This window comes from Ictidomys tridecemlineatus, chromosome 16 (genome assembly GCF_052094955.1).
Source record: "Ictidomys tridecemlineatus isolate mIctTri1 chromosome 16, mIctTri1.hap1, whole genome shotgun sequence".
Lineage (NCBI taxonomy): Eukaryota > Metazoa > Chordata > Mammalia > Rodentia > Sciuridae > Ictidomys > Ictidomys tridecemlineatus.
In genome coordinates this window covers 4825330-4852013 of record NC_135492.1, presented here as the reverse complement: position 1 = coordinate 4852013, position 26684 = coordinate 4825330, and the positions used below count along the sequence as shown (strand labels likewise).

Here is a 26684-nt window from a genome sequence, read left to right as displayed (position 1 = left end):
GCTTCACTGTAAACATAACCAAAAAACACAATAAAACTCTTGTAAATTATCCAGGTGCATAAAAAGAGTCATTCTTTACTAAAAGCACAATATTCATTATAGAAATTATATAAGCTTAAAAATTAAAAGATATCTCAATTCAGACTCAATTCAGCCCACTTGGCTCAGGTTGGAGGTAGTTCCTGAAGCCTTGACCAATCAATCTCTTAGGCTTCTGTCCTGGATCCAGAGCCCAGGTGTTTGTGCTATGCAGAATCTGAAAACAAACCTCAGGGAGAACACTGAGAACCTGGAAAGCCAGGAAATGGATCACTAGGCAATATTGAGCTGACGTGGATCTGGGGCGAACAGTCTGGGCCTCTCGGAACACACGCCGAGCCCGGATTGGCTGAATTGAAGCTCCCGTTCACCTGTGTCTTGCAGACAAACCGCTGTGACTCAGCACTAAATGTTCTTGCTGAAACAACTGGTCGGCCCTTCTGAACCTGTGGAGGTTAATACCAACTGAGCCTTCATAGGCAGTGGCCACAGCATTGAGACAGGGCTTGGGAGAGCCAGTCAGGACCCACCTTTTGCATTAGTCACCTGGCAAAGGGAACAAACTGTCACCATTTGCATGGGATACCACCATGGCAGAGAACTGACATCACCAGAATGTAGCGGAGGAGATAACTTCATTGAAACTGGCGGCGACAGCATGAAATAAATTTTTGGAGTAAACAGTAACTCAGCAGAAAAACAGAATAAGAAGTAACATGAGAAGCATGAAAAAGCAAGGAAGAAAAGGAGTACAAACAATGCAGGATAGTCTAAATATTCAGGAGGACCTAGAGGCATCAGAAAAATGTCAAATAATGAAATCAAGGAATACTTTAGACAGATGGAATGGAATCTTAAAGAGGATATGAGACAGCAAATCCAAATAGTGAAAAAACACATTAAAAATGAATTATATAAACAGATAAGAGAAGCAAATAAGCATCTTTATCATGAGATAGAGATTATAAAAAAAATCAAACAATAATTCTAGAAATGAAGGAAACTATAAACCAAATTAAAAACACAAATGAGAGTATCACTAACAGATTGGAGCAAATAGAAGCCAGAATGTCAGATAATGAAGACAAAGAATATCATCTTGAAAAGAGTCTAGCCAACTCAGAAAGGCTGGTAAAAAATCAGGAGAAAAACATCCAAGAAATATGGGATAACATAAAAAAACAAACTTAAGAGTCATCGGGATAGAGGAAGGTATAGAGGTTCAAACCAAGGGAATGAGCAACCTGCTGAATGAAATAACTATACAAAACTCTCCAGAAATAAAAAAGAAAATGGATGTACAATTTGTAGATGCATACAGGACACCAAGCATACAAAATCACAGTAGACCAATGCCAACACAAATTTTTATGAAGATATCCAATATACAGAAAATATTAAAAGCTACAAGAGAAAGGAGGCAGATTACATTCAGTGGTAAGCCAATAATGTTAACAACGGATTTTTTATCGCAGATGCTGAAAGCGAGAAGATACTGAAACAACGTATTTCAAACACTGAAAGACAATGGATGCCAACCAAGAATTTTGTATCCAGCAAAATTAAGTTTCAGGTATTACAACAAAATAAATATCTTTCATGATAAACAAAAGTTAAAAGAATTGGCAGCCAGAAAACCAGCATTGCAAAGCATCTTGAGCAAAACACTAAGGGAGAAAGAAATAAAAAACAATAACTAAAACCAACAGTGGGAAGTACCTCAGTAAAGACAGAGGGCAGGGGGAAAGCTAATCATGGAGAAACAAACCAAATTTTTTTAAAAAGATAAATAATTAAACATGGCTGGAAGTACAAAACATATGTCAATACTAACTCTAAACGTTAATGGCTTAAACTCTCCAATAAAGTGACATAGGCTGGTAAAATTCATTAAAAAAACAAATTCAACAATATGCTGCCTCCAGGAGACACATCTGATGAAAGAAGACATACACAGGCTGAAGGTGAAAGGTTAGGAAAAAATATACCACACACATGGTCCTCGTAACCAAGCAGGGGTGGCCATCCTCATATCGAATAAAATCGACTTCAGGACTAAGTTAATCACAAGGGATAAGGAAGGACATTATATAGTGTTAAAAACAAACATTCACCAACAAGACATAACAATTATCAATATTTATGCACCCAATAAGGGTGCTGCGATGTTCATAAAACAAACTCTCCTCAAGTTCAAGAATCAAATAGACCACAACACAATAATTATGGGTGACTTCAACACACCCCTCTCACGATTGGACAGATCCTCCAAACAAAAGTTGAATAAAGAAACTATAGAACTCAATATCACAATCAATAACCTAGACCTAACTGACATATATAGAATATATCAACCATCATCAAGCGGATATACTTTTTTTCTCAGTAGCACATGGATCCTTTTTAAAAATAGACCATATATTATGCCATAGGGCAAACTTCAATAAATATAAAGGGATGGAGATAATACCATGCATTTTATCTGATCATAATGGAATGAAACTGGAAATCAATGATAAAAGAAGGAAGGAAAAATCCTACATCACATGGAAAATGAACAATATATTACTGAATGATCAATGGGTTACAGAAGACATAAAGAAGGAAATCAAAAAATTCTTAGAGATAAATGAAAATACAGACACAACATATCGAAATCTATGGGACACAATGAAAGCAGTTTTAAGAGGGAAATTCATCGCCTGGAGATCATTCCTCAAAAAAAGAAAAAACCAACAAATAAATGAGCTCACACTTCATCTCAAAGCCCTAGAGAAGGAAAAGCAAAACAACAGCAAATCTAGCAGAAGGCAAAAAATAATTAAAATCAGAACAAAAATCAATGATATTGAAACAAAAGTAACTTTTAAAAAAATTGACAAAACTTAAAAGTTGGTTCTTTGAAAAAATAGATAAGATCCACACACCATTAGCCATGGTAACAAAGAGAAGAAGAGAGAGAACTCAATTTAGTAACATACAGGTTGAAAAAGGCAATATCACAACAGGTGCTACAGAAATACAAAAGACAATTAGAAATTATTTTGAAAAACTATATTCAAATATAATAGAAGATAGTGAAGACATCGATAAATTTCATAAGTCATATGATTTGCCCGGACTGAGTCAGGAGGATACACACAATTAGAACAGACCAATATCAATGGATGAAATTGAAGAAGCAATCAAAAGACTACCAACCAAGAAAAGCCTAGGACCGGATGGGTATACAGCGGAGTTTTACAAAACCTTTAAAGAAGAATTAATACCAATACTTTTCAAGTTATTTCAGGAAATAGAAAAAGAGGGAGCTCTTCCAAATTTGTTCTATAAGGCCAACATCACCCTGATTCCGAAACCAGACAAAGACACCTCAAAAAAAGAAAACTACAGACCAATAACTCTAAGGAAACTAGATGCAAAAAAACTCAATAAAATTCTGGTGAATCAGATACAAAAACACATCAAAAAATTGTGCCCCATGATCAAGTAGGATTCATCCCTGGGATGCAAGGATAGTTAAATATAAGGAAATCGATTAATGTTATTCACATCAATAGATTTAAAGATAAGAACCATATGATCATCTCCATAGATGCAGAAACAGCATTCAACAAAGTACAGCATCCCTTTATGTTCAAAACATTAGAAAAACTAGGGATAACAGGAACATACCTCAACATTGTAAAAGCTATCTATGCTAAGCCTCAGGCTAGCATCATTCTGAATGGAGAAAAATTAAAGTCATTTCCTCTAAAATCTGGAACAAGACAGGGATGCCCTCTATCACCACTTCTATTCAATATAGTTCTCGAAACACTGGCCAGAGCAATTAGACAGATGAAAGAAATTAAAGGCATAAAAATAGGAAAAGAAGAACTTAAATTATCACTATTTGCAGATGATATGATCCTATAACTAGAAGACCCAAAATGGTCTACAAAGAAACTACTAGAACTAATAAGTGAATTCAGCAAAGTGGCAGGATATAAAAGCAACATGCATAAATCTAAGGCAGTTCTGTATATCAGCAACAAAACTTCTAAAGCGGAAATGAGGAAAAATTCCCCATTCAAAATATCATCAAAAATAATAAAATACTTGGGAGTCAACCTAACAAAAGAAATGAAAGATTTATACAATGAAAACTACAGAACCTGAAAGAGAAATAGAAGAAGATCTTAGAAGATGGAAAAATATACCCTGTTCATGGATAGGCAAAAGTAACATCATCAAAATGGCAATATTACCAAAAGTTGTCTACAGGTTTAATGCAATGCCAATCAAAATCCCAACGGAATTTCTTGTAGAAATAGACAAAGCAATCATGAAGTTCATATGGAAAAATAAAAGACCCAGAATAGCAAAAGCAATTCTAAGCAGGAAGTGTGAATCAGACGGTATAGCGATACCAGATTTCAAACTATATTACAGAGCAATAATAACAAAAACAGCATGGTACTGGTACCAAAACAGGAGGGTGGACCAATGGTACAGAATAGAGGACACAGAGAATAATTCACAAAGTTACAACTATCTTATATTTGATAAAGGGGCTAAAAGCATGCAATGGAGGAAGGATAGCATCTTCAACAAATGGTGCTGGGAAAACTGGAAATCCATATGCAACAAAATGAAACTGAATCCACTTCTCTCACCATGCACAAAAGTTAACTCAAAATGGATCAAGGAGCTTGATATCAAATCAGAGACTGTACATCTGCTAGAAGAAAAAGTTGGCTCCAATCTACATACTGTGGGGTCGGGCTCCAAATTCCTTGATAGGACACTCATAGCACAAGAGTTAATAACAATAATCAACAAATGGGGCTTACTTAAACTAAAAAGTTTTTTCTCAGCAAGAGAAACAATAAGAGAGGTAAATAGGGAGCCTACATCATAGGAACAAATTTGTACTCCTCACACTTCAGATAGAGCCCTAATATCCAGAGTATACAAAGAACTCAAAAATTTAAACAATAAGATAACTAATAACCCAATCAACAAATGGGCCAAGGACCTGAACAGACACTTCTCAGAGGAGGATATATCAACAAGTACATGAAAAAATGCTCACCATCTCTAGCAGTCAGAGAAATGCAAATCAAAACCACCCTAAGATACCATCTCACTCCAGTAAGATTGGCAGCCACTATGAAGTCAAACAACAACAAGTGCTGGCGAGGATGTGAAGAAAAGTGTACACTTGTACATTGCTGGTGGGACTGCAAATTGGTGCGGCCAATTTGGAAAGCAGTATGGAGATTCCTGGGAAAGCTGGGAATGGAACTACCTTTTGACCCAGCTATTGCTCTTCTCAGACTATTCTCTGATGACCTTAAAGGAGCGTAGTATAGGGATACTGCTACATTGATGTTCATAGCAACACAATTCACAATGGCTAGACTGTGGAACCAACCTAGATGCCCTTCAATAGATGAATGTATAAAAAACTGTGGCATTTATACACAATAGAGTATTAGGCAGCACTAATAAATGACAAAATCATAGAATTTGCAGTGAAATGGATAGCACTAGAGCAGATTATGCTAAGTGAAGCTAGCCAATCCCTAAAAAACAAATGCCAAATATCATCTTTGATATAAGGAGAGCAACTGAGAACAGAATACGGAGGAAGAGCATGAGTAAAAGATCACCATTAAACAGAGTTGAGAGGGAGGAGGGAAAGAGAGAGAGAAGGGAAATCGCATGGTAAATGAAGGAGACCCTCATTGTTATACAAAATTACATATAAGACAAAGTGAGGGGAAAGGGGTAAAAACAAGAGAGAAATGAATTACAGTAGATGGGGTAGAGAGAGAAGATGGGAGAAGAGGGGAGGGGAACGGTGTCGGGACAGTAGAGGATAGGAAGGACAGCAGAATACAACAGACACTAGTATGGCAGTATGTAAAAAAGTGGATGTGGATTTGATGTGAATCTGCAATATGTATATGGGGTAAAAATGGAAGTTCATAAACTCCTTGAATCAAGTTTATGAAATATGATATGTCAAGAGCTTTGTAATGTTTTGAACAACTAATAATAAAAAAGAATTAAAAAAAGATATCTCAAATATTAAGGGAGTTAAGGAGTTAGAAATTTTTTCTTTCAGAATATAGGTAGTAAAATAGGACAAGAGAGAAAATATGAAGGATAAATATATTAAGTAATATGCAAAAAAGTCAGCAAAATATTTATTACAAAAAATCATATCTACAGAAATGGTTCAAAAGAAGCAGTCTTTTTGTCAGGAGTAAATATTTGGACAGGAATGGAAGTTTTGGTTCTTTTTTTAAGTATTTTTACTCCTAGTGAATAATCTTTACACTATTTCTGCATTTTACTGGTTGGAATTAATTATAATTCATATATCTATGGAAAAGGTACTGAATGCAGGAAAATATTTTTGCTCATGTTTAAATCACCTCCAGTATTTGATATTTCCCCTTTTAAACCAAAAATCTGCATAAAACCATCTCTTAATAAATATCTCTATTTCTATATATTAGCAGCAACTGAGTTATAAAATTTAGTATGATAACTTGTCTCTTTATGTACTAAAAGACTATGAATTTGCTACTTAGCATTTAGGTATAATTCTGTATGATGTTCTCTAGTTATTTATGTCTCTTTGCCAAGTTTTATACCAAGCTATTAGTATGTGCCTTAGTTACTCTATGTAGCAATGTAGGATTTATGTCTTATTTGTGACACTTTGGTCCGAGAACTGTGTCTAAAGGGAAATATGTACAAAATGATTATCCAAGAAAAAAATCTATCTAATATTATGTTTTATTTTATATTTATTTATATATTTATGTATACACATTTTTATTATTTAGAAATACCATTTGGTCTGAAACTACAGTGATACTAGTGTATTTTAGCTTGAATTGGTTGTGAGAAACAAACTAAAAAGATGTTTCTCTGTGTTTATTGGTGATTTCTGCAACCTCAGGAACCTAGCAAATAGTAGCAGAAATAAATAAGTAACCCTTTAGTTTGAGGCACAACCACCAAACTAGATGATGTTTTGCTTCTGTTTTCTTTCTTGATTATTAGAAACATAACTTTAAATTTACATGGAACACTTTTGGAATTCTGTTCTGTTAGTTCTTCTAAAAAATCAATGAAAGTGAAAAATAATGCAGTAAAGATAAATAATTAATTTCAAACAAATCATTTCTTAAAATAAATATATATTTTTCAAATCACCAAAAATTCTGAAAAGTAAGAAAAGTTAAAAGCTTTAGAAATATCCTAAGAAAATTTCTCTTTTGCTCAGGACTGTAGACTATATCTCCAACTCATTCTTCTCTAGAATTGGACTGTGTGCAAATATGAAAAAAAAGTGCTAAGATGCCCCACATGGCTTATAAGTTTTAAAATCCTTAAGGGAGCTCAAATCTGCCATTTTTCTATTTTATAAAATACAAAATCTTAAATTTGTATACTTAACAAACATTTGCAGAAGTGTTATTAAAATGACCTAAAAGAATGAAAAAAAATCATTGAAGTACTGACCCACTGATCATGAGGGATTTATAATATTGAATCCCTTATATTAAATGTCTTTTTATCTTTGTTAAAAATTTCCATGTTTATATTATCAATATATTAATCAAAAATTTTATGCATTTAATAACAAATATGTAATTTCCTATTTTATTCAGTCTTTTAAAAATTAGTAGTAATTAATATTAATAATTTAATTCTTATACTTGTTAAAGTATGAAACATTTACTTTACAAGCTATGGCTATAGCAACTGAAAAATCCAGCCTAATTTCCTTTTAAGATTGGGAGCCATCTCATCACAAAGGCATGAAAAGTTAATTTCTGCTTCATTATATATTACTGTGATTTGTAAACTTGCTTGAAATGCCTATCAGTTCCTTGAACTCACCCATGTCTGGTTTTCCCTGATGAGATAACATCCCTTCCTGAAACTTTAGTGATGACTCATGAATTCTGGCTTTCTCTGAACAAATAACAACTCACTCTGAAACCTTAGTGGTGTATCATAAATTCTGATGTTGTGATCTAAATTTACTCCCTAAGTGCTAAACCATTTAGACCATTAACCTACTAAGTGTCTTTGTATTATGCTTGTGAATATCCTGTTATTCATGTAAGTTCTCAAGCCACCCTTCTTTTGTAACATTTTGTGCTATAAAACTACAGTCCTAGAAAACTGGAGTGCTGAATTCCTTTCCCATGGGTTTCAGGAGAGACTGTTATGCTCAAATACGGGACCCCTCAAAGACCACCAGAGACCAATATTGATGTAAGCACAAAAGAGCTGTTTATTTCAAGCTAGCTCAGTCCTCCACACACAGAGAAACTGGTGGCTTAGAGGCCCTGAGCCCAGGGTTTGCAGCAGTTTCATAACTCTTTGAATGAAGGCAAGAACCACACATACATCATAGCATATCAGCAAATCATCACACACCTTGAGAAAATCATAAACAACTCTAAAACATGATTAGCACATTAAGTGGTGGGTACAAGTTGGGTAAGAATGATTGGTTAGTACACGATGGGGATTCATTTGAACAGATTGGGTTAGGCCATGAGGGGAGTATATGCTGAACTATATAGTTTTCCAAAATGTTATCAACCACCATAAACTACTGGGAGAGTCATCTGGCATCCCAGGTATTTTCCCTGTGTCATACTGATTTCTGGCTGCTAGGAGGTTGTTCTGGGTCCCCACCTAGCCTGACTGAGTCAGGGACACCAGGCACAGGAGAATTCTCCTGTTATTTGTAGATAAATAACTCAGCAGGATGGGACTCCCTGCAGTCTCTGGAGTCTGTAGGCTTAAGTCCTCCACTGCGCCACTATGTCCTCAGTCCTACTGGCCAACCAGGTGGGGAACATATCAGTGCCAGAGACTCTTTGCTGCCTTCCTTATGCTCAAAGGGCATCTTCAGCATCTGCATAAAATACTATGTGCCAGGTGTTTTCCTGCAGGCCAGTGTCTTAACCATCTGCTGGATATTGACAGGTGGAATAATTATCAAAATCAAATCTCGAAGGTCCATTTTCCTGCAGGAAATGAGCTGTCATTATTGGGTACCTAATTTCTTTTTTAGCTAGCTAATTTTCATTTTGACATAGTTTTATTTTTACTTCCTTTATTATTATTATTTTGTTAAATTTAGGTGAACTCAGGGATACTGTACTACTTAGCCATATTCTTGGTAGTGGAGCCAGATTTACAGATAGGTAGTTTGTGTAGTTTGGTAAATTTGCTCTAATATCCAGTAAAATCAAGAATGAACACCATATTAAGGGTGGAGTTTAGGATAAGGGGAATTGAAAATGTCCCCAAGGCCCTGATCCCATCCCAAGGATATTTTAATGAAGCAGCTCACAGCAAACAAGGAGATGCTAATCTAAAAGCCCTTCCTCCCCAAATTACTCCTTCTGCCAACCTGTCCTTCACACTTTGGGTCTTCCCACCTACATTCCAACACTGCAAGATAACAGAACAAAGGACAGCAATGTGACAGGAATGCAGGATAGCTGAAGAAAGACCTTAGTTATAAAAAAAAAGCTAAAAAAACCTTAGTTTAAAAAAATCCCTTTCATGGATTCTACCTCTTTGGTCTCCTTTTTCTTCTGGGGAGAAGTCTTTTCTACTGACTTTAATAAAACTTCTACTTTCCACTCTAAACTTGCCTTGGCACATTTCTCTGGTGTTATATTTCAGCATTGGGGAAGCAGGGACTCTTCACCAGTAAACAGCAATAACAGGTTTAAATTTATTTTGAGAAAGGCCCTAGCTAAGTTCCTGAGATTATTTTTGTTATGTTTTGATTTATCTAGAATTTGTTATTGTAATAAAGCATACTGCTTTTACATACATATGTATTCATATGGGGATCTTATTTATATTGTGATTCTTTATTATTGTAATATTATATTTTCACAATATATATAAATAGTAGGCCATGATAAGTTCTTTTTTTAATCTTGTAACTGAAAAGATTTTTGGCTAAAGTTGCATATAAATTTGTAGATGAATTTTTAAAATTTATGCTTTGGTTTCTTACTTCATTTAAAGTAAAACTTGATTTTTTTTATTATTGCATTATTGTTGTATTTAATAATCAGGTTTATTTTGACATAACCATAAAACATGAAATATAATTTGCTCCCCTTTAGTATCCAGTAATTCTTCTTTCCCTATTCTCCTACTTTCTTCTATCATATTTTTATTTACTGTTTTTTTAATTATTGCTTTATAGAATACACATAAAAGTAGACTTCACTGTGATATATTCATACTTGTACATAACAGTTTTGGTGAGATATATTGTCAGTTAAATTGGGTGAAAATTATCACCTTTGTAATGATGAGTTTTACTATTTACATGGGATGTATAATTCAGTCTTTTATGTGCTGTTTGTGACTTTTATTTTCCCATAAGTTCTACACATTTTGTTTCTAAAAATATACACATGTGAAATACCACTTGCATAAGGCACCTATGTAAAATTTATACATAGTGTTTTATGCTCTTTTTTAAACTGGATATGTTATGAAATGTGACTGGCCCCAGTGACCATTTTTCCTACAGATTATTATTTATCTCTTCCAAGATGTATATTGTATTGAGCCATGCCCTTGGGCTTCAAGTGTTTGATGAGTACCATTGCATACTTACATGTTATCATGATCGCATATGCTCTAATTTCAGTAAGTCTCTTTGATGGGGAGTATCATATATATTCAATAGCACAATAGTTTCCACAAATAGATACTAGCTGCTGGAATACACTGTGCAGATTCTATTTGGTTAACCATTATCTGCCACTCACATAAATTTTCTTTCAAAAGCTTGTAATAACCTTTTCATTTTAAGCCTCCATGCAATCCACATTCCCAAGTATAAAAGTTTGAATCTTTTTTTTTTTTTTCTGAATTCCAGGTTCCGTTTCTCTTGTGGTTCAATGTGGTACAAATAATTATGATTTTTTCTTTCTTTTACACTGTGTTTCTAATAAAAATGTTCTCTGCTCCAAACCTATATTTTCCATGTCCACCTATGTTTAGAAAATGACATAGATAATTGTATTTGATAATTTATAAAGGAGAGTTGAGAATAATTCTTGCTTGTGTTTCCCTTCCTTAGAAACTGAACCAGAACTGTTCTTGGTACTGAAAAGAGAGGACCATAACCAATCAGATATATATTTAAAAAATGGTGATTCATTGTATATTCTCTTCTAAGAACTCTCTGTTCAGATCTTTGGCCCATTTCTTGAATGGGTTATTATTATTATTATTAATATTATTATTGTTATTATTATTATTATTATCTTAGCTTTTTGAGTTCTTTATGTACCCTAGAGATTAGTGCTCTATGTGATATATGAGGGGTAAAATATTTCTCCTAAAATGTAGACTGTATCTTCACCTCACAGATTGTTTCCTTTGCTGAGAATAAACTTTTTAGTTTGATTCTATCCCATTTATTGATTATTTCTTTTAATTCTTGTGCTATCAGAGTCTTAATAAAGAAATTGGGGCCTAATCAAACATGATGAAGATTAGAGCCTGTATTTTATTACATTGGACACAGAGTATCAGGTTTATTTCCTAGGTTCTTGATACACTTGGAGTTGAGTTTTGTGCATGGTGAGAGATAGTGGTTTGTTGAAGAGGCTATCTTTTCTTCAGTGCATGTTTTGACACCTTTGTCTAATATATAATAATTATAATTTTGTGGGTTAGTCTCTGTGACCTCTATTCTGTACCATTCATCTGCAATCTGTATAAATGTATCTTTCACCTGTAGCATAAAAAGAAGTGATCATGCCCTTCATCTTCCTGAATTCAGGACAAGCATAACTCTCAAATATGTTTCTGTGAACTGAGATTTTCTGGAGTCTTGACATAGTTTTAAGGGTGCTGTTCCAAAAATACATATAATTTATTAGTAATATTTTAAATACATACTAGTAATTTTCACATACTGGAAATTATGGGTTATAGTATAAAATTAAATTTTTACTATTTTTATATGAATTCTAAAAAAATAATTATCTTTCCACCTCATAAAATTTTAATGTTCAATCTGTTTCCATACAAAAAATGTTAACTGAAATTTTACGAGATTGTTTCTGTATTATTTCCATCAATAAATAATATATTTACATATGCAATCTACAAATTTGAAAGGCCTTATATGCAAGTTTAAATGCAAATGCTTTTCTGGGTTGGCTGGATTTTACTTCTCCAAGGATACCTTGCCTTAAATTTGCTGCAGCCTGAGGATCTGGATTTCAATTCCCAGAGCCTCAAATGACAATAATAAATAAATAAATAAATAAATAAATAAATAAACAAACAAACAAATAAATAAATAAATAAATGTACAGGCAAGACCCTACAATTGTGACATCAGTTGTTTCTGGATTTGAGGTTATCTCCTGACTCTCAAAAAACTCACTAGGCTCACATTGAGCATATGAAGAAATAAGTTGTGTCTAATCGGGACTCCTTATATAAGCATTGTCCAATCTACACATATTCAGTAAAGAGAAGCAAGTTTTGACCATCTGATGTGAAGCCTGCCAGAGTGGGTATCCATTTCTAGGCTTCCTCACTTATGTTCATTGAACCTGATTTTTTTCTCCTGTATAGGCACTTTGTGATTTATAGAGAGGACACGTGGTTCCTAAAAATACAGTAAATGATGAGTGTGCAGCGCAATCCTGGAGGGTGAGTCTGGTTGAAACTCGCTTCACTGACTATGGTGGGAACTGGCAATGATTGGCTAGAATCCCTGGTGTAATCTTTGGTTTCTGGGGTCCTGCGTCTTCTGCTGAGAAAGGTCAGCCATGAGTTTCCACTGGCCAGTCAACTGGACCATATATTAACAGTAGACACTGGAAGTCCTATAGTATCCTATAGAATATCTTCAGCCATTACCTTAAATTCTATGTGAGAACATTTGTGGCAATATTTCCGAATCTTCTCAGATTGTGTTGTGGATTCTGGAGTGAGGAGATCATTTCAATCACAACTCTATGTATTTTTTCCTCCAGGAGTGGGATGAGATACTCTATATGTATCTCAGTTTTTCTTTCTTCCTGAATTCATTCTCCTTCATTTTGGAGAATGTGGTATTGTGGATTGAGCCAGATGTACTGTACCACTTACCTACATACCTGGTACTTTTTAATTTTTTTTTTATCTTCAAACAGTTGCTGAATGTCATTTAAAATTTATGTCCCAGTATTGTGAGTTGTATTTATATATAAAATTTTAGCTTCCTGTTTAATGACAACTTCCCCCTTTGCCAGTATTATCAGTTACATTTTTGCAGTATTATCAGTTACTTTACCCATATTATATTTCAAATAAACATGGTATTTTCAATTGTTATACCAAAAACTGTGTGAGACTTTAAAGCATTTTTTTCTCTCTGGGTGCAATGGTACATGCATATTAATTCCAGAGACTCAAGTGGTTAAGTCAGTAAGATTGAAATTTCAAAGTAAACATCAGGAACTTAGGTAGACTAATTAGACAAGTAGAAAAATCTGTCTCAAAATTTTAAAACATGGCTGGGTATGTAGCCCAGAATTAACATGCTGCTGTTTCAAATCCCCAGTACCATAGAAAAAAATCAAAAGAAAAATTTTTTTTGTTGTTTATGAGCATTTTTACATGATTGAAAAGAAGAATCACTTGATCTTGGAAAAATCATCATGTGTTTCTATTCTTCCTTTGTGTCTCCAAAGGCAGACAACCTCTCAGAGTGTCTTTATGCTCAGATTTTCTTTTGTGGAATGTATATGAGAGCATTCTCATTCCATACTCTGGTATTTTCCTGGAACTGTGTTTCAGAACTATGTAATATGAGGATTCCACAGCTGGCACATCTAATGCCTCTCATAAGTCCATACCAGTACTTGTGGCTTTTCTTGTTCAAGAGCAGTATGAATGTTGAGAGCTTAGTTTCTCAAAGAAATAACTGAGAGAACTCTCAACTTCCATTTTTTAAAATGTCTTCACTAATTTTATAGTCTATCACAGTGTTTCTTTTTTCCATATTCATATAATTGGAGTACTACTTACTATTCCACTTTTTCAGAGTAGCCATGCTAACAGCTCTGCTCATGCAGAAGATCTTATAGTTGGATGGTGCACTAAAATTCTGATGCAAGCTTTTTAGATTCCAGGGTGCTTTATGCTCACTGGAAAAAAAATTGATGTGCAGTTATTTCAGAAATAAAGAGGGATCTCTGATTGTAACCATTTTTCTTCACTAATATTCGGGATTTTAGCCCATTACAATGCTTGCACACCAATATGAAAACACTCTTTTTTGATCTAGGGAGATTTGCACCTGCACAGTTACCAGTGCTTTCAATGCTTTCAGGTTTCACATGTAGTCCATTGAATGGAAAATGTTAATATCCGGACAAATTACTTACAGAAAGAATTGTTTAGGTCTGGTGTTATTAGTAAAATGATCTGGGTGAGAGAACTCAGGAAGTGCTAAACTGCCACTTTGGCTTTCAGTGGTGGTCTGTATTTCCCTGTTAATTTTTTGGTACTGTCTAGATAAAAATTGAACTGTCAGCAACAGCTATTTGCATTTTTAAAGAATGTTGGCAAATCCCTCTAAGGGATTAAGGGGTTACCTGAAGATTTAACACCTCTTCCACTCTGGTCTAATGGAATAAACCCCATGGATCTTGCATGGCCATAGAAAACCAGTTATTTTTCCCCCCTGGAGTAAATACTCATGTATATCTTATCCCTTCCTCTGTGTGTACAGATAAATTAGCATTTAAACTACAGGCAATTTAGAGTTAAATAATATATTTCAAGCCCAAATCAATCTTCCTTTATTTATATTAACACTGGATTTGGGCATTTTGTTCCAGTAATTTTGAATATTGCTCAAATCAGAAAAATCTTCAAGTGCATTCTACTTATCTCTTGGTCGATTTTTTCTCAGTTTCCCAATTTATGTGCCCCTAATTCCTTTACAGTTTTCAGAAGGACTCAAAACAGGAGTAAATATTTATTTGGTGTATCCATAAGTGGAGGGAGGTTCATATTCTGCTTTTATTTATTTTTATTTTATTTTTAAAAATTATCTCTCTTTATATCGGCTCTTTTGTGGATGCTTGTGTATAATTCCAGTGTCACACACATTCTGCACACAAGTCACTTTTGTAATCTATGCCTTTTAAACTAACATCTACCTTGAGGTTGGATTGTAGCATTCATTCACATTAAATATTTTATTGATATGTTTTGATTTATATACTTATAATAATTAACAATAAAAAGATATTTGCATACATATGAACTGCCCTATGTAGTGTTCTGTATTGTGATTTCTTTATTTTAAAATTACTACACTGTTGTAATATTATAATGTACATTAGTGTCATGTAATGATCACTAGTACATTTGCTCTTATATATGAGACAGTACTTGTCTAATTTTATATGCATTCATCTTTCCAGGAAAATTTTAGAAGTTTTTGCTTTGATTTCTTATTTAACAAAAAGTAAAGAATGGTAAAATTATGACCAGTTATTATTAAAGTGTACCTTGGGAAAAATTATCATTTCATAATAGTTTTATCCTTTGTAAATGTGTTGAATATTTGAGTTTTTATGTTATTTTCTGTATTTTTATTTTCTCAAATACTGCATATTCCTTTTGTAAACATACATGTATACGAAATGCAACATTCATGTGACATCAGCATAAAACATACATGGTATTTTATAGTATTTGTCAAACTGGATGTAATACATCAAACCAAAATTCTAGCTCCTAGAATTTACATTTTACAAAGTTTAATAATTATTTCTTCCTCTTTAGCCATATCGCTTGGTTTCAAATCTCGAAGAATGTGGCTGTATTCTCATGTACAGTTTCTGTAATTTTAGTCTCTGTTTCCTGTGTGGGTGTATCATATACATATGGTTAAAAAACAGTTTCTACAAATGGATAATAAGAGCTTAAATTATTATTTTAATTTTTTATTGCATTTAATCTACATATTCATCAATACTATTTAATTTATCTATATGATGTGATTTCATTCAATGTTACCTAATTTCTAAAGATTTTGAGTTTTCATGATTATTGAACACTTAGATTTATCCTTTTTAAAGTGACTCTTCAAGAATTTTTTTTCTTTTACATTCTGTTGTATCTTTTCTTCTTATAAGTGTTTGATTATATGTTAGGAAATAATGTTTTTTTTTTTTACCTTGTCAGTTTTGCAGCTTTTAATGTAAGCATTTGATGAGTAGATTTTTTGTATTGATATTTTGTAATTTATGAGTTTAAGTCTATTATGTTGTATAATTTTGAAAACAAAAAAACTATTTTTTTTCATTTGTGATATTAAGGATTAAACCAAAGTGTCTTAATGCTGAGCATATTCTCAGCTGTGTTTTAAATTTTATTTCCAGATGGGGTTTGGTCAATTTCTTCAGTTTGCCTTATATTTTGAACTTCATGCCTTAGACTTCAGAATAGTAGATATTTCAGGTGTGCACCACCATATAAACCCTATCTTTTGTAGGTAAACTTTTGAGCTTTGTACGTTCTTATATATTTCAGTATTATTTATTAATAACATATTCAGCATTTAATGTGTCAAAATATGTTGTTATGTTTTATGAGTGAAGGGATAAAATAGCATTTCATTATCACACTCTTCTCAATATCCTAGCATGTTTTAAGAGTTTTGTTGTTGGTGTTTTCTGTAGTTCCACCATTTATTTTATAATAAGGTTTACCCTGATTGATTTTACTTCATAACATCAATCATGTGGCATCATGGTATTTTGGTCAACAGTAGCCTTTATGTACAACCATGAATCTAGCAAATATCTTAACCATGTACTAGTCTATACCATCTATATTCTGTCATTGCACTCAGAGATTTGGAAAATTGCATAAGATTCTTAGGATAAATTTTCCAGACTGTATTTCCATTAAATGAGAAATCATTATATATGCCTATATTTGCAATTATATACTGTATAATTGATATAATTTGTATTTGTTGAATTTTCAAATTTGCTAGTGCTTTTTTAATTGTATCTGCTTTTTAAAAATTTGTACTGAAAATTGAACCCAGGGGTGCTTAACAATAAAGCCACATCCTCAGTCTTTTTTAATATTATATTTAGAGACAGAGTATTGCTGAGTTGCTAAGTGCCTCACTAAGTTGCTCAATACAATATATATATAAGACAATATTATATATAATATTGTCTTAGAATTTATGATCCTTTTTTTCTTATCCTCCTCAGTCACTGGAACTACACTTGTCCATCACTAGACTGGGCTCATTTGCTTTTTAAAAGCACCAACATTGATACTGGTAACCCTGTGTTATCTTTATCTTTAATAGCTTCTAATTTTGCTCTTTTGCTTAAGACTTTCTTTACTTTTAGTTTTTAAATTTTACTTTTTATTTGGATGGATGATTTAATAATAAATTTTAGTCATTTTATGGCTTACTAATTTTTTGTATGTTTTATTTTCACCTCAGGTATAGATGAATTCCAATTTTTTTCCAGCTGTATGGAGGTCTAAGTGAAACATAATAATCTGTATGGATATTGTTAAAGAAATGGAACCACAATTTTACCCAGTTTTTTGACTGCACTGTATATGCCCAAAGGACATTAAATCAGCATATTACATTGACACAGCCACATTAATGTTTATAGCAGCACAATTCACAATAGCTAAGCTATAAACCCAACCATGTAATGATGAATGGGTCCATTCAATGATGACAGGATAAAAAACTGTTGCTTATGTACACAATAAACTATGAATCTGCCATAAAGAAGAATGACTTTATGACATTTCCTAGGAAATGGGTGAAACTTTAGATTTTATGCTAAGTAAAACAAACCATTTCTTTAAAACTAAAAGTTGAAAGTTATTGCTGATATGTGAAATCTAAAGCTCATAAATTGGGAAGGGTAAGAAAAGAAGATAAGTAGATTGTACAATGGTAAACAATAAATAAATAAATAAATAAATAAATAAATAAATAAGACAAGGATAGAAATATAAAAGATATATATCTGTAAGTGAATCCTACGATTGTAGCCACCAACAAGAACAGGGTTTTAATTAGGATAAGATATATCCCATGCTTGCATAATACCATAAAAATCGATTTTACTGTCATGTAGAACTAGAAAGAAGCAATAAAATAAAAAAATAATTATATGTGTTTGTAGAGCTATATGTATATTTTATTATAAATATCATACAATATAAACATCAATCAAAGTTTGTATATATATGTATATAATTTTTTATGTTAAAAAATGTTAAAATTATAAAACGGAAAATTCAAACAGTATTGTTGAAAATTGAAACAGTATTTTTTATATTATTAATATACCTAAAATCTATAAAATGTTTGAACTTAAATAAACTATTAAATATTTCCATTAAGTGGTCTGTCTACCTTGTTACATTTGAAAATTTCTCTTATACCATTGATATTGAAATTACTAGAGAGCTGACTACATATTCATAATAGCCAGATCTATCAGAAAAATAACAAATAAGATTCTACACATTAGTAAATCTCTGTTTAGTGGTTGCACAATTAAAATTTGAGGATTCCCTTTCTTAATTACCATGATTTTCTCATCTCAATAATATGTATAATTTAGATCAAGATATAAAAAATTACAAAATATATTTTTTGATAATACCTGAGTTTTATATTGTGTTTCATAAATGTGGAGTATGTATACTTTTTTTAACTTAATTCACTTTTTATGCAGAAGTAGATAATAGTATCATTGTGTTCCAAAACACTACCTACAAGATAGTCTACTAACTCTAATTTCAACTGTAATTACATTACAGACTGTGCAAATATTCCTGTGGTCAATGTGTTATTTATTTACCTATTCTTATTTTAGGAACTGTTAACATTTATGGATATAGCCATTGATTTTACTGAAGAGGAGTGGGAATGCCTTCAGCCTGCTCAGAAAAATTTATATAGAGATGTGATGCTAGAGAACTATAGAAACTTTGCCTTCCTGGGTAAGTTTAATTTCCCTTTAAAATTATTAATTACTAATTACTATTTAATATACTTCTGTTGCAGAGTATCTTCTGGGAACTTCTCTATAAAATGAGTTTCAGATTGATGTTTCAAAGAAAAAGGGCATTTTTAGTACAGATATTTACTCTCTCTCTCTCTCTCTCTCTCTCTCTCTATATATATATATATATATATATATATATATATATATATATATATATATATATTATAATTTTACTCTTTAACCTGTTTCTTTCTTTGTGTGTTACACATCCTTCACTTTAGATAAGAAGTACCTAGTATAATTTAGTGATGTAAACTAATGTAGACTACACATAGCAGGGGACACAGTTGAGTCATTCAAATGTCAAGGAGAAAGCCAAACTGAAAAATGTTGAAAGAGTAGTTATCCAGCAGAAGAAATTTTCAGAAGCTTAGGTTTATTTATTTTGATTGTAATCATTGAACACATACTGCCCTATATTTATCACATTTTCAAATCCATTGTTCTCTGTTTTCCTCTTTAGTGATGTCTCAGTTTATTCAGATTAACCATCAAAACTTAGTTTTTGTTGTGAGGGCCAGCATGATCTTTTTCAAATCTTCTTGTGAGGAAACCTTTAAAAAAGCAAACAGAAGAGAGAGACACACACACAGTGAAAAAAGAAAAAAGAAAAAAAAAACTGGCTATCCCTCTTAACAGCTGCACATATAATACCCCGAAATTACATAGCTTCCAATACCATGACTACATTCTAACCCAGTGTTTCTTTAACCCCAAATGCTAGCTAACCAAGATTAGATATAGTTAATACAAATATAGAGCCTTTTCTCCCTAATAAATTTACCACAGAAACTAGATAGTGCACCTGTAGAATTGTCTTTTTTTTAAGAGAGAGTGAGAGAGAGGGGGGACAGAGAGAGAGAGAGAGAGAGAGAGAGAGAGAGAATTTTAACATTTATTTATTTTTTCTTAGTTCTTGGCGGACACAACATCTTTGTTGGTATGTGGTGCTGCTGAGGATTGAACCCAGGCCGCACGCATGCTAGGCAAGCGCGCTACAGCTTGAGCCACATCCCCAGCCCTAGAATTGTCTTAATAGCTTCAGGGAGAAACTCCTGGGCATTACAATTGTGGGACTCAGGGTGCCAGTTACAATCATCCCCAAACTTTCCTGTCTATTCCCAGGCCAGAATACCTAATAGCTCCGTTTTTTTTAAAGGACTTTTGAATAAATAATATTACTTATCTCCTTAATGCTGGTGGGGACAAAAAATAGAGCAGGCATACACAACAGCAAGTTCCAACATCAGTAAACATCCACCTATGAATATTTTTGACCCAGATGAAATTGAGTAAACATGAAGTTTAACAATCCAACAAGTCCAAAATTCATCATCTTATTAAACCGTATTAAAATTCATCCAAATTTTATTTGAATTCATCCAAATATTATGACCATAGGCTATGCAAGGGTTTTATAGTCTTTTAAAATGTTTTTATAAAAAAAATTTAGATATATGTGTGTACATTTCTTATTAAATTTTTTGTTCATATTTCTTTTTAAGAGTCAATTGCCTCTTTAACCTTGTTGAATATTTATGGTATTATCACTCAAAACCTACTAGTTATTTTCAAGTCTCTATGTCATGGAAGGCAAAAAACATATTTTGAACACACTTTGAAAAAGCCAGAAATTTTTGGATAAGTTTTACATTTTTCTTATTATACTGCCAGTGAGGTAGATGGTAGATATTTCCTAAATACACAATACTATCTTATGAAGGACAAAAGGCTATTAATGATACTTTTCTACACTTAATTATATTACTCTTTTTAATGATGTTCTCCTCTTGGATACTGTGGTCTCTACAAAAATTTGGATAATATTCTCAAGGTAATTTTTTCTGTACATTTTTATTGAACTAATATATTTTTGGATTTATGGTGACTTTAGATTTACTGATCTGCTAACTCCTGATGTATTTATTTTACCTTAATTTCATGTTATGTATGCAAAATATATTTATCCCAGTCTAATAGGTACTGTTTTTTACTTTTGTTTACTTCAGTCATGACTCCTAATCATACCCAAGAATATTCACCAGAAAAGGGCCTAAAACATACATTTTATGAAGCGATAAGTGCAAAATATAAAAGTTGTGATCATAACTATTTACCACAAAAGAATATATGGAAAACTACAAGTGAGAGTAAACACCATAAATCATATAAAAAATCAGGCCTTGTTCACCACCAGAGAATTTATACTGAAGAGAATCCCTACAAATATAAAGAATGTTGCAAGGCTTTTAGTAAAATAAAAGATCTTATTTACCACAGAGGAAGCCACAATGGAGAGAAGCCCTACAAATGTAAAGAATGTGCCAAAGCTTTTGGTAGAAAATCACACCTTATTTGCCACATGAGAACTCACACTGGAGAGAAGCCCTACAAATGTATAGATTGTGGCAAAGCTTTTGGTCATAAAACAGACCTTATTCGCCACAGGAGAACTCACACTGGAGAGAAGCCCTACAAATGTAAAGATTGTGGCAAAGCTTTTGGTCAAAAATCACATCTTATTTGCCACAGGAGAACTCACACTGGAGAGAAGCCCTACAAATGTACAGAATGTGGCAAAGCTTTTGGTGACAAATCAAACCTTATTTGCCACAGTAGAACTCACACTGGAGAGAAGCCCTACAAATGTAAAAAATGTGGCAAAGCTTTTGGTCAAAAATCAGTCCTTATTTGCCACAAGAGAACTCACACTGGAGAGAAGCCCTACAAATGTAAAGATTGTGGCAAAGCCTTTGGTCGAACATCAGTCCTTATTTGCCACACGAGAACTCACACTGGAGAGAAACCCTATACATGTACAGAATGTGGCAAAGCTTTTGGTCAAAAATCAGTCCTTATTTGCCACAAGAGAACTCACACTGGAGAGAAGCCCTACAAATGTAAAGATTGTGGCAAAGCCTTTGGTCGAACATCAGACCTTATTTGCCACAGGAGAACTCACACTGGAGAGAAGCCCTACAAATGTAAAGATTGTGGGAAAGCCTTTGGTCGAAAATCACATCTTATTTGTCACAAGAGAACTCACACTGGAGAGAAGCCCTACAAATGTAAAGATTGTGGGAAAGCCTTTGGTCGAAAATCACATCTTATTTGCCACAAGAGAACTCACACTGGAGAGAAGCCCTACAAATGTAAAGATTGTGGGAAAGCTTTTGGTCGAAAATCACATCTTATTTGCCACAGGAGAACTCACACTCGAGAGAAGCCCTACGAATGTACAGAATGTGGCAAAGCTTTTGGTTACAAATCAAACCTTATTTGCCACAGAAGAACTTTTACTGAAGAAAGTCCTTACGAATGTAATGATTGTGGCAAAGCTTTTGGTTGAAAATCAGACCTTAGTTGTCACAACAAAACTCACAGTGGAGAGAAGCCCTACAAATCTACAGAATGTGGTAAAGCTTTTGGTGACAAATCAAACCTTATTTGCCATAGCAGAAGTCACAGTGGAGAGAAGCCCTACAAATGTAAAGAATGTGGCAAATCTTTTGGTCAAAAATCAGACCTTATTTACCACAAGAGAACTCACACTGGAGAGAAGCCCTACAAATGTAAAGAATGTGGCAAAGCTTCTGGTCAAAAATCAGTCCTTATTTGCCACATCAGAACTCACACTGGAGAGAAGCCCTACAAATGTGAAGATTGTGGCAAAGCCTTTGGTCGAACATCAAACCTTATTTGCCACATGAGGACTCACACTGGAGAGAAGCCCTACACATGTACAGAATGTGGCAAAGCTTTTGGTAGAAAATCACACCTTATTCACCACAGGAGAACTCACACTGGAGAGAAGCCCTACAAATGTAAAGTTTGTGGCAAAGCCTTTGATCGAAAATCACATCTTATTTGCCACAAGAGAACTCACACTGGAGGAGAGAACCCTAAAAATGTACAGAATGTGGCAAAGCTTTTGGTCAAAAATCAGTCCTTATTTGCCACATCAGAACTCACACTGGAGAGAGGCCCTACAAATGGAAAGATTGTGGCAAAGCTTTTGGTCGAAAATCATACCTTATTTACCACAAGAGAACTCACACTGGAGAGAAGCCCTACAATTGTAAAGATTGTGGCAAAGCTTTTGGTCACAAATCATACCTTATTTGTCACAGCAAAACTCACAGTGGAGAGAAGCTCTACAAATGTCCAGAATGTGGCAAAGCTTTTGGTGACAAATCAAACCTTATTTGCCATAGCAGAAGTCACAGTGGAGAGAAGCCCTACAAATGAAAAGAATGTGGCAAAGCTTTTGGTCAAAAAATAGACCTTATTTACCACAGCAGAACTCACTGGAAAGAAGCCCTGCAAATGTAAAGAATGTGGTAAAGCTTTTACTCAAAAAACAGGCTTTATTTGCCACAGGAGAACTCACACTAGAGAGAAGCCTTACATATGTAAAGAATGTGGTGAAGCATTCACTCAAAAATGATACCTCATTTGCCACAACAGTACTCACACTGGAGAGAAGCCTCACAAATGCAAAGTGTGTGACAATGTTTTTACTCAAATATTACACCTTTTTTTCCACAGAGCATTTACACTGGAGAGAAGACTTACAAATATAAGGAATGTGGCAAGACTTTTAGCAATTAAACAGGCCTTATTCACCACAACAGAACTCACACTGGAGAATACCCCTACAAATGTGAATAATGTGGAAAAGCTTTTAATAATAAATAAAAATTTATTCACCACAGCAGAAGACATCCTGGTGAATGTGAAATGTGAATAAAGTGATAATACTTTTAAAGAAAGACTAATCCTTGGGGCTGGGGTTGTGGTTCAGTGGTAGAGTGCTAGCCTCTCATGTGTGAGAAATAAACATTAAAAAAGAAAGACTAAACCTTATTAACAACCAAATTTATACAGAAATTTATACTACAAAGTGAAACAATGCAGCAAAGCTTTTAATAAGAAATAATTTTTTCCCCACTAGGCTACTTATTCTGGAAAAAAGACATCTGAATGTACAGAATGTAGAAACATTTTATATTATATCATATATTACTAGACATCAGAGAAAACACAATGTAGAGAAGCTCTACAAATGAGACCATTTTACCATTACTCTAAGAAAAGGACAACATTTAATCCTCACAACAATAACCATAGTGAAGAGAAAATTTTGAAATATGAAAATTGACAATTTGACAATGCCTCCAAAATTTATTCACCAATACTCGGCACCTGTGGATACATACTGGTTAGAGAAAAATACAAATGGAAAAAAAAATGTAGCCACATGTTTCTTAAACACTGCTTATTTTTGGAGATTTCATTGTGCCCAGAAACTCTAAAAAGTTAAATAATATTTCCAAAATGTATTTAAATTTTAAATTCATTGAACATCTGAAAAACCATACTAGTAGAGAACACTGAACAGATTTTGTCCAACATGTATGCCTTATATAACAATGAAACATTTATAATAATTTTGAGAGTATAGTAAAGTTATTATCTACATATTACACCTTGATGTATATGAGGATCAGTAAAATAAAAAACTCATTTAAGTTTAGAAAACAAGTAGTTGTCTTTAACTTTTGCTTAAATTTATTAAGCATTATCAAGTTATTTTGTAGAAATATTAGTCATAAATATCATACATGCATAGTGATGAAACCACATCTTTGAAAGGATATAATTGTTTTTCTAAATCAAAAATTACTATTTTCACTGTTGAATACTGGGAAAAGAATTATATGAAATCTATTTTTGATGTTTAATACTGAAGTGTAATATTTTAAACTTTATTTTTTTTTGTATTTCAGTTTAAGTTTAGGTATTTGTATACACTGAGCCATATTCCTAAGCCCACTCTCCACTTTTTCAAATTTTGAGACTGTCTTGCTAAGTTGCTTGAAACCACACTAAGATGCTGAGGCTGAATATACACTTCTGAAATTTCTCAGCTTCCCAATTTGCTTGGATTACAAGCATAGACCATCATGCCAGGTTTACAGTGCATTTTTTACCTATATTTACCTTATGTATACAATATGTCTTTATAACTGAATATTTGTTTATATGTTAACCCTCATGTATTGCATCCTGTTGTTAAATTACAGACATCATAGTGTTCCACTTGACTAAATGTTCTATGTAACAGTGAAACATAGTTGAGTGAATAATACTCTAGCATCTGTTAATACTTTTACACATTTTAATTAAACTCAATGTGGAATAAAATTTGCATAAGTCAGATTATTATTTTTTTCTGTTTGTATTTATGGTGAAATTAAGAGTTTTAAGAAGGATATAGATATAGGAAAATAAGCCCCAGAGTTTCATATCTTGATTTATAAATGTTAAAATTTTTATTTTTTAACAATTTAACATTTCCTAGTGATTTTAATAGACTGAATATCCACAAACTTAAAGGTAGCTCTTACAGGAGAGAAGAGTTTTGTTTTTCTTGTGTGCATAATGGCCTTCTAGACTTCATCCTCATTGAAGACATTTCATTTTTCTGTGAATGAGGTCAATGATCAGTATTTTCATGTACATTAGTAAATTCTGACATCCTTGTTATTCTATGGGTAGTGTTATTTCAGGGCAGGAATTAGAGAAATGGATGTGGAGTTAAGGTTGAGTGAGGTCTTATACTTATGACAAAATAATCAATGAGCTATGTTTTATAGTCTCATTTTCTGAGGACCAAGTAGTAAGAGGTAAACTGAGAAGGTTGTATGTAAAGATTAAGTTTCTTATCATAAGATGTTGGCTTTTCAGGTACAATAGGGTAAAAGCTTTTTATACACAGAATCCATACAAAGATCATATTGAATATCATTCACAATTTTATTAACATTACATATAATTCTTGAAGAATTGAGTTTACAGCAACATATGCCTAAGAAAAAGGTCTGGGGACATTGTACACTCTCCAATATAGACATATTTATACCAATTTAATTATACATGAAACTACACTAAATGAGAAGAAAAATCAATTGTATCAACACAATAATATAGAAATAAAAAATTGTAAAGACTTAAGTAAGAGACCAATAGTGGATGAAGTGTGATTTCCAAATGCTAGGGGGAAAATGAACATATAATCAGTTAAAGGTAATTGAAGAAAGATAAGTTACCCACTTTGAGCTCCAACAGCATTTGAAAGAAATAAAAGTGTTACAAAGTAAGCAAAGATTATTCACTTCCATTTGTATGCTTTGTAATATTTTCCAAAAGTTTTCTGCATATTTTATTGCAATCAAATTGGGAAATAATCCAGAAAGTTAAAAAAGACAAGTATTGCTCCTCTAGTTTTAAAAGCAAGAAAAGGAATAGAGACAGATTTATTGAGCTAGAAAAATTTACTATTTAGAGTTAAAAAAAAGAACTGAGATTACGAGAGTCTAAGTATAATGTGTTTCAGACATGCCTGGCTGCACAGGGCATTTTTGCTTAACAAAGAATTTGATTACGTATGTACACTTAAAGAACATTGCTGTTTTTAGTCAGTCT

General features: G+C 33.0%; 1 protein-coding gene across 1 annotated transcript in view; it reads left to right on the top strand.

The window, feature by feature from the left end:
- The window catches only part of LOC144371423 (uncharacterized), a 34341-nt gene extending 10282 nt beyond the window's left edge, over positions 1-24059 (top strand). Inside the window, exons 4-5 of the mRNA XM_078033743.1 lie at positions 21394-22487; positions 22572-24059. Coding sequence (XP_077889869.1) covers positions 21394-22487; positions 22572-23478 — 2001 coding nt within the window. The 3' untranslated portion in view covers positions 23479-24059. The remainder of the gene's footprint in view (positions 1-21393; positions 22488-22571) is intronic.
- Positions 24060-26684: the final 2625 nt, after the last annotated feature.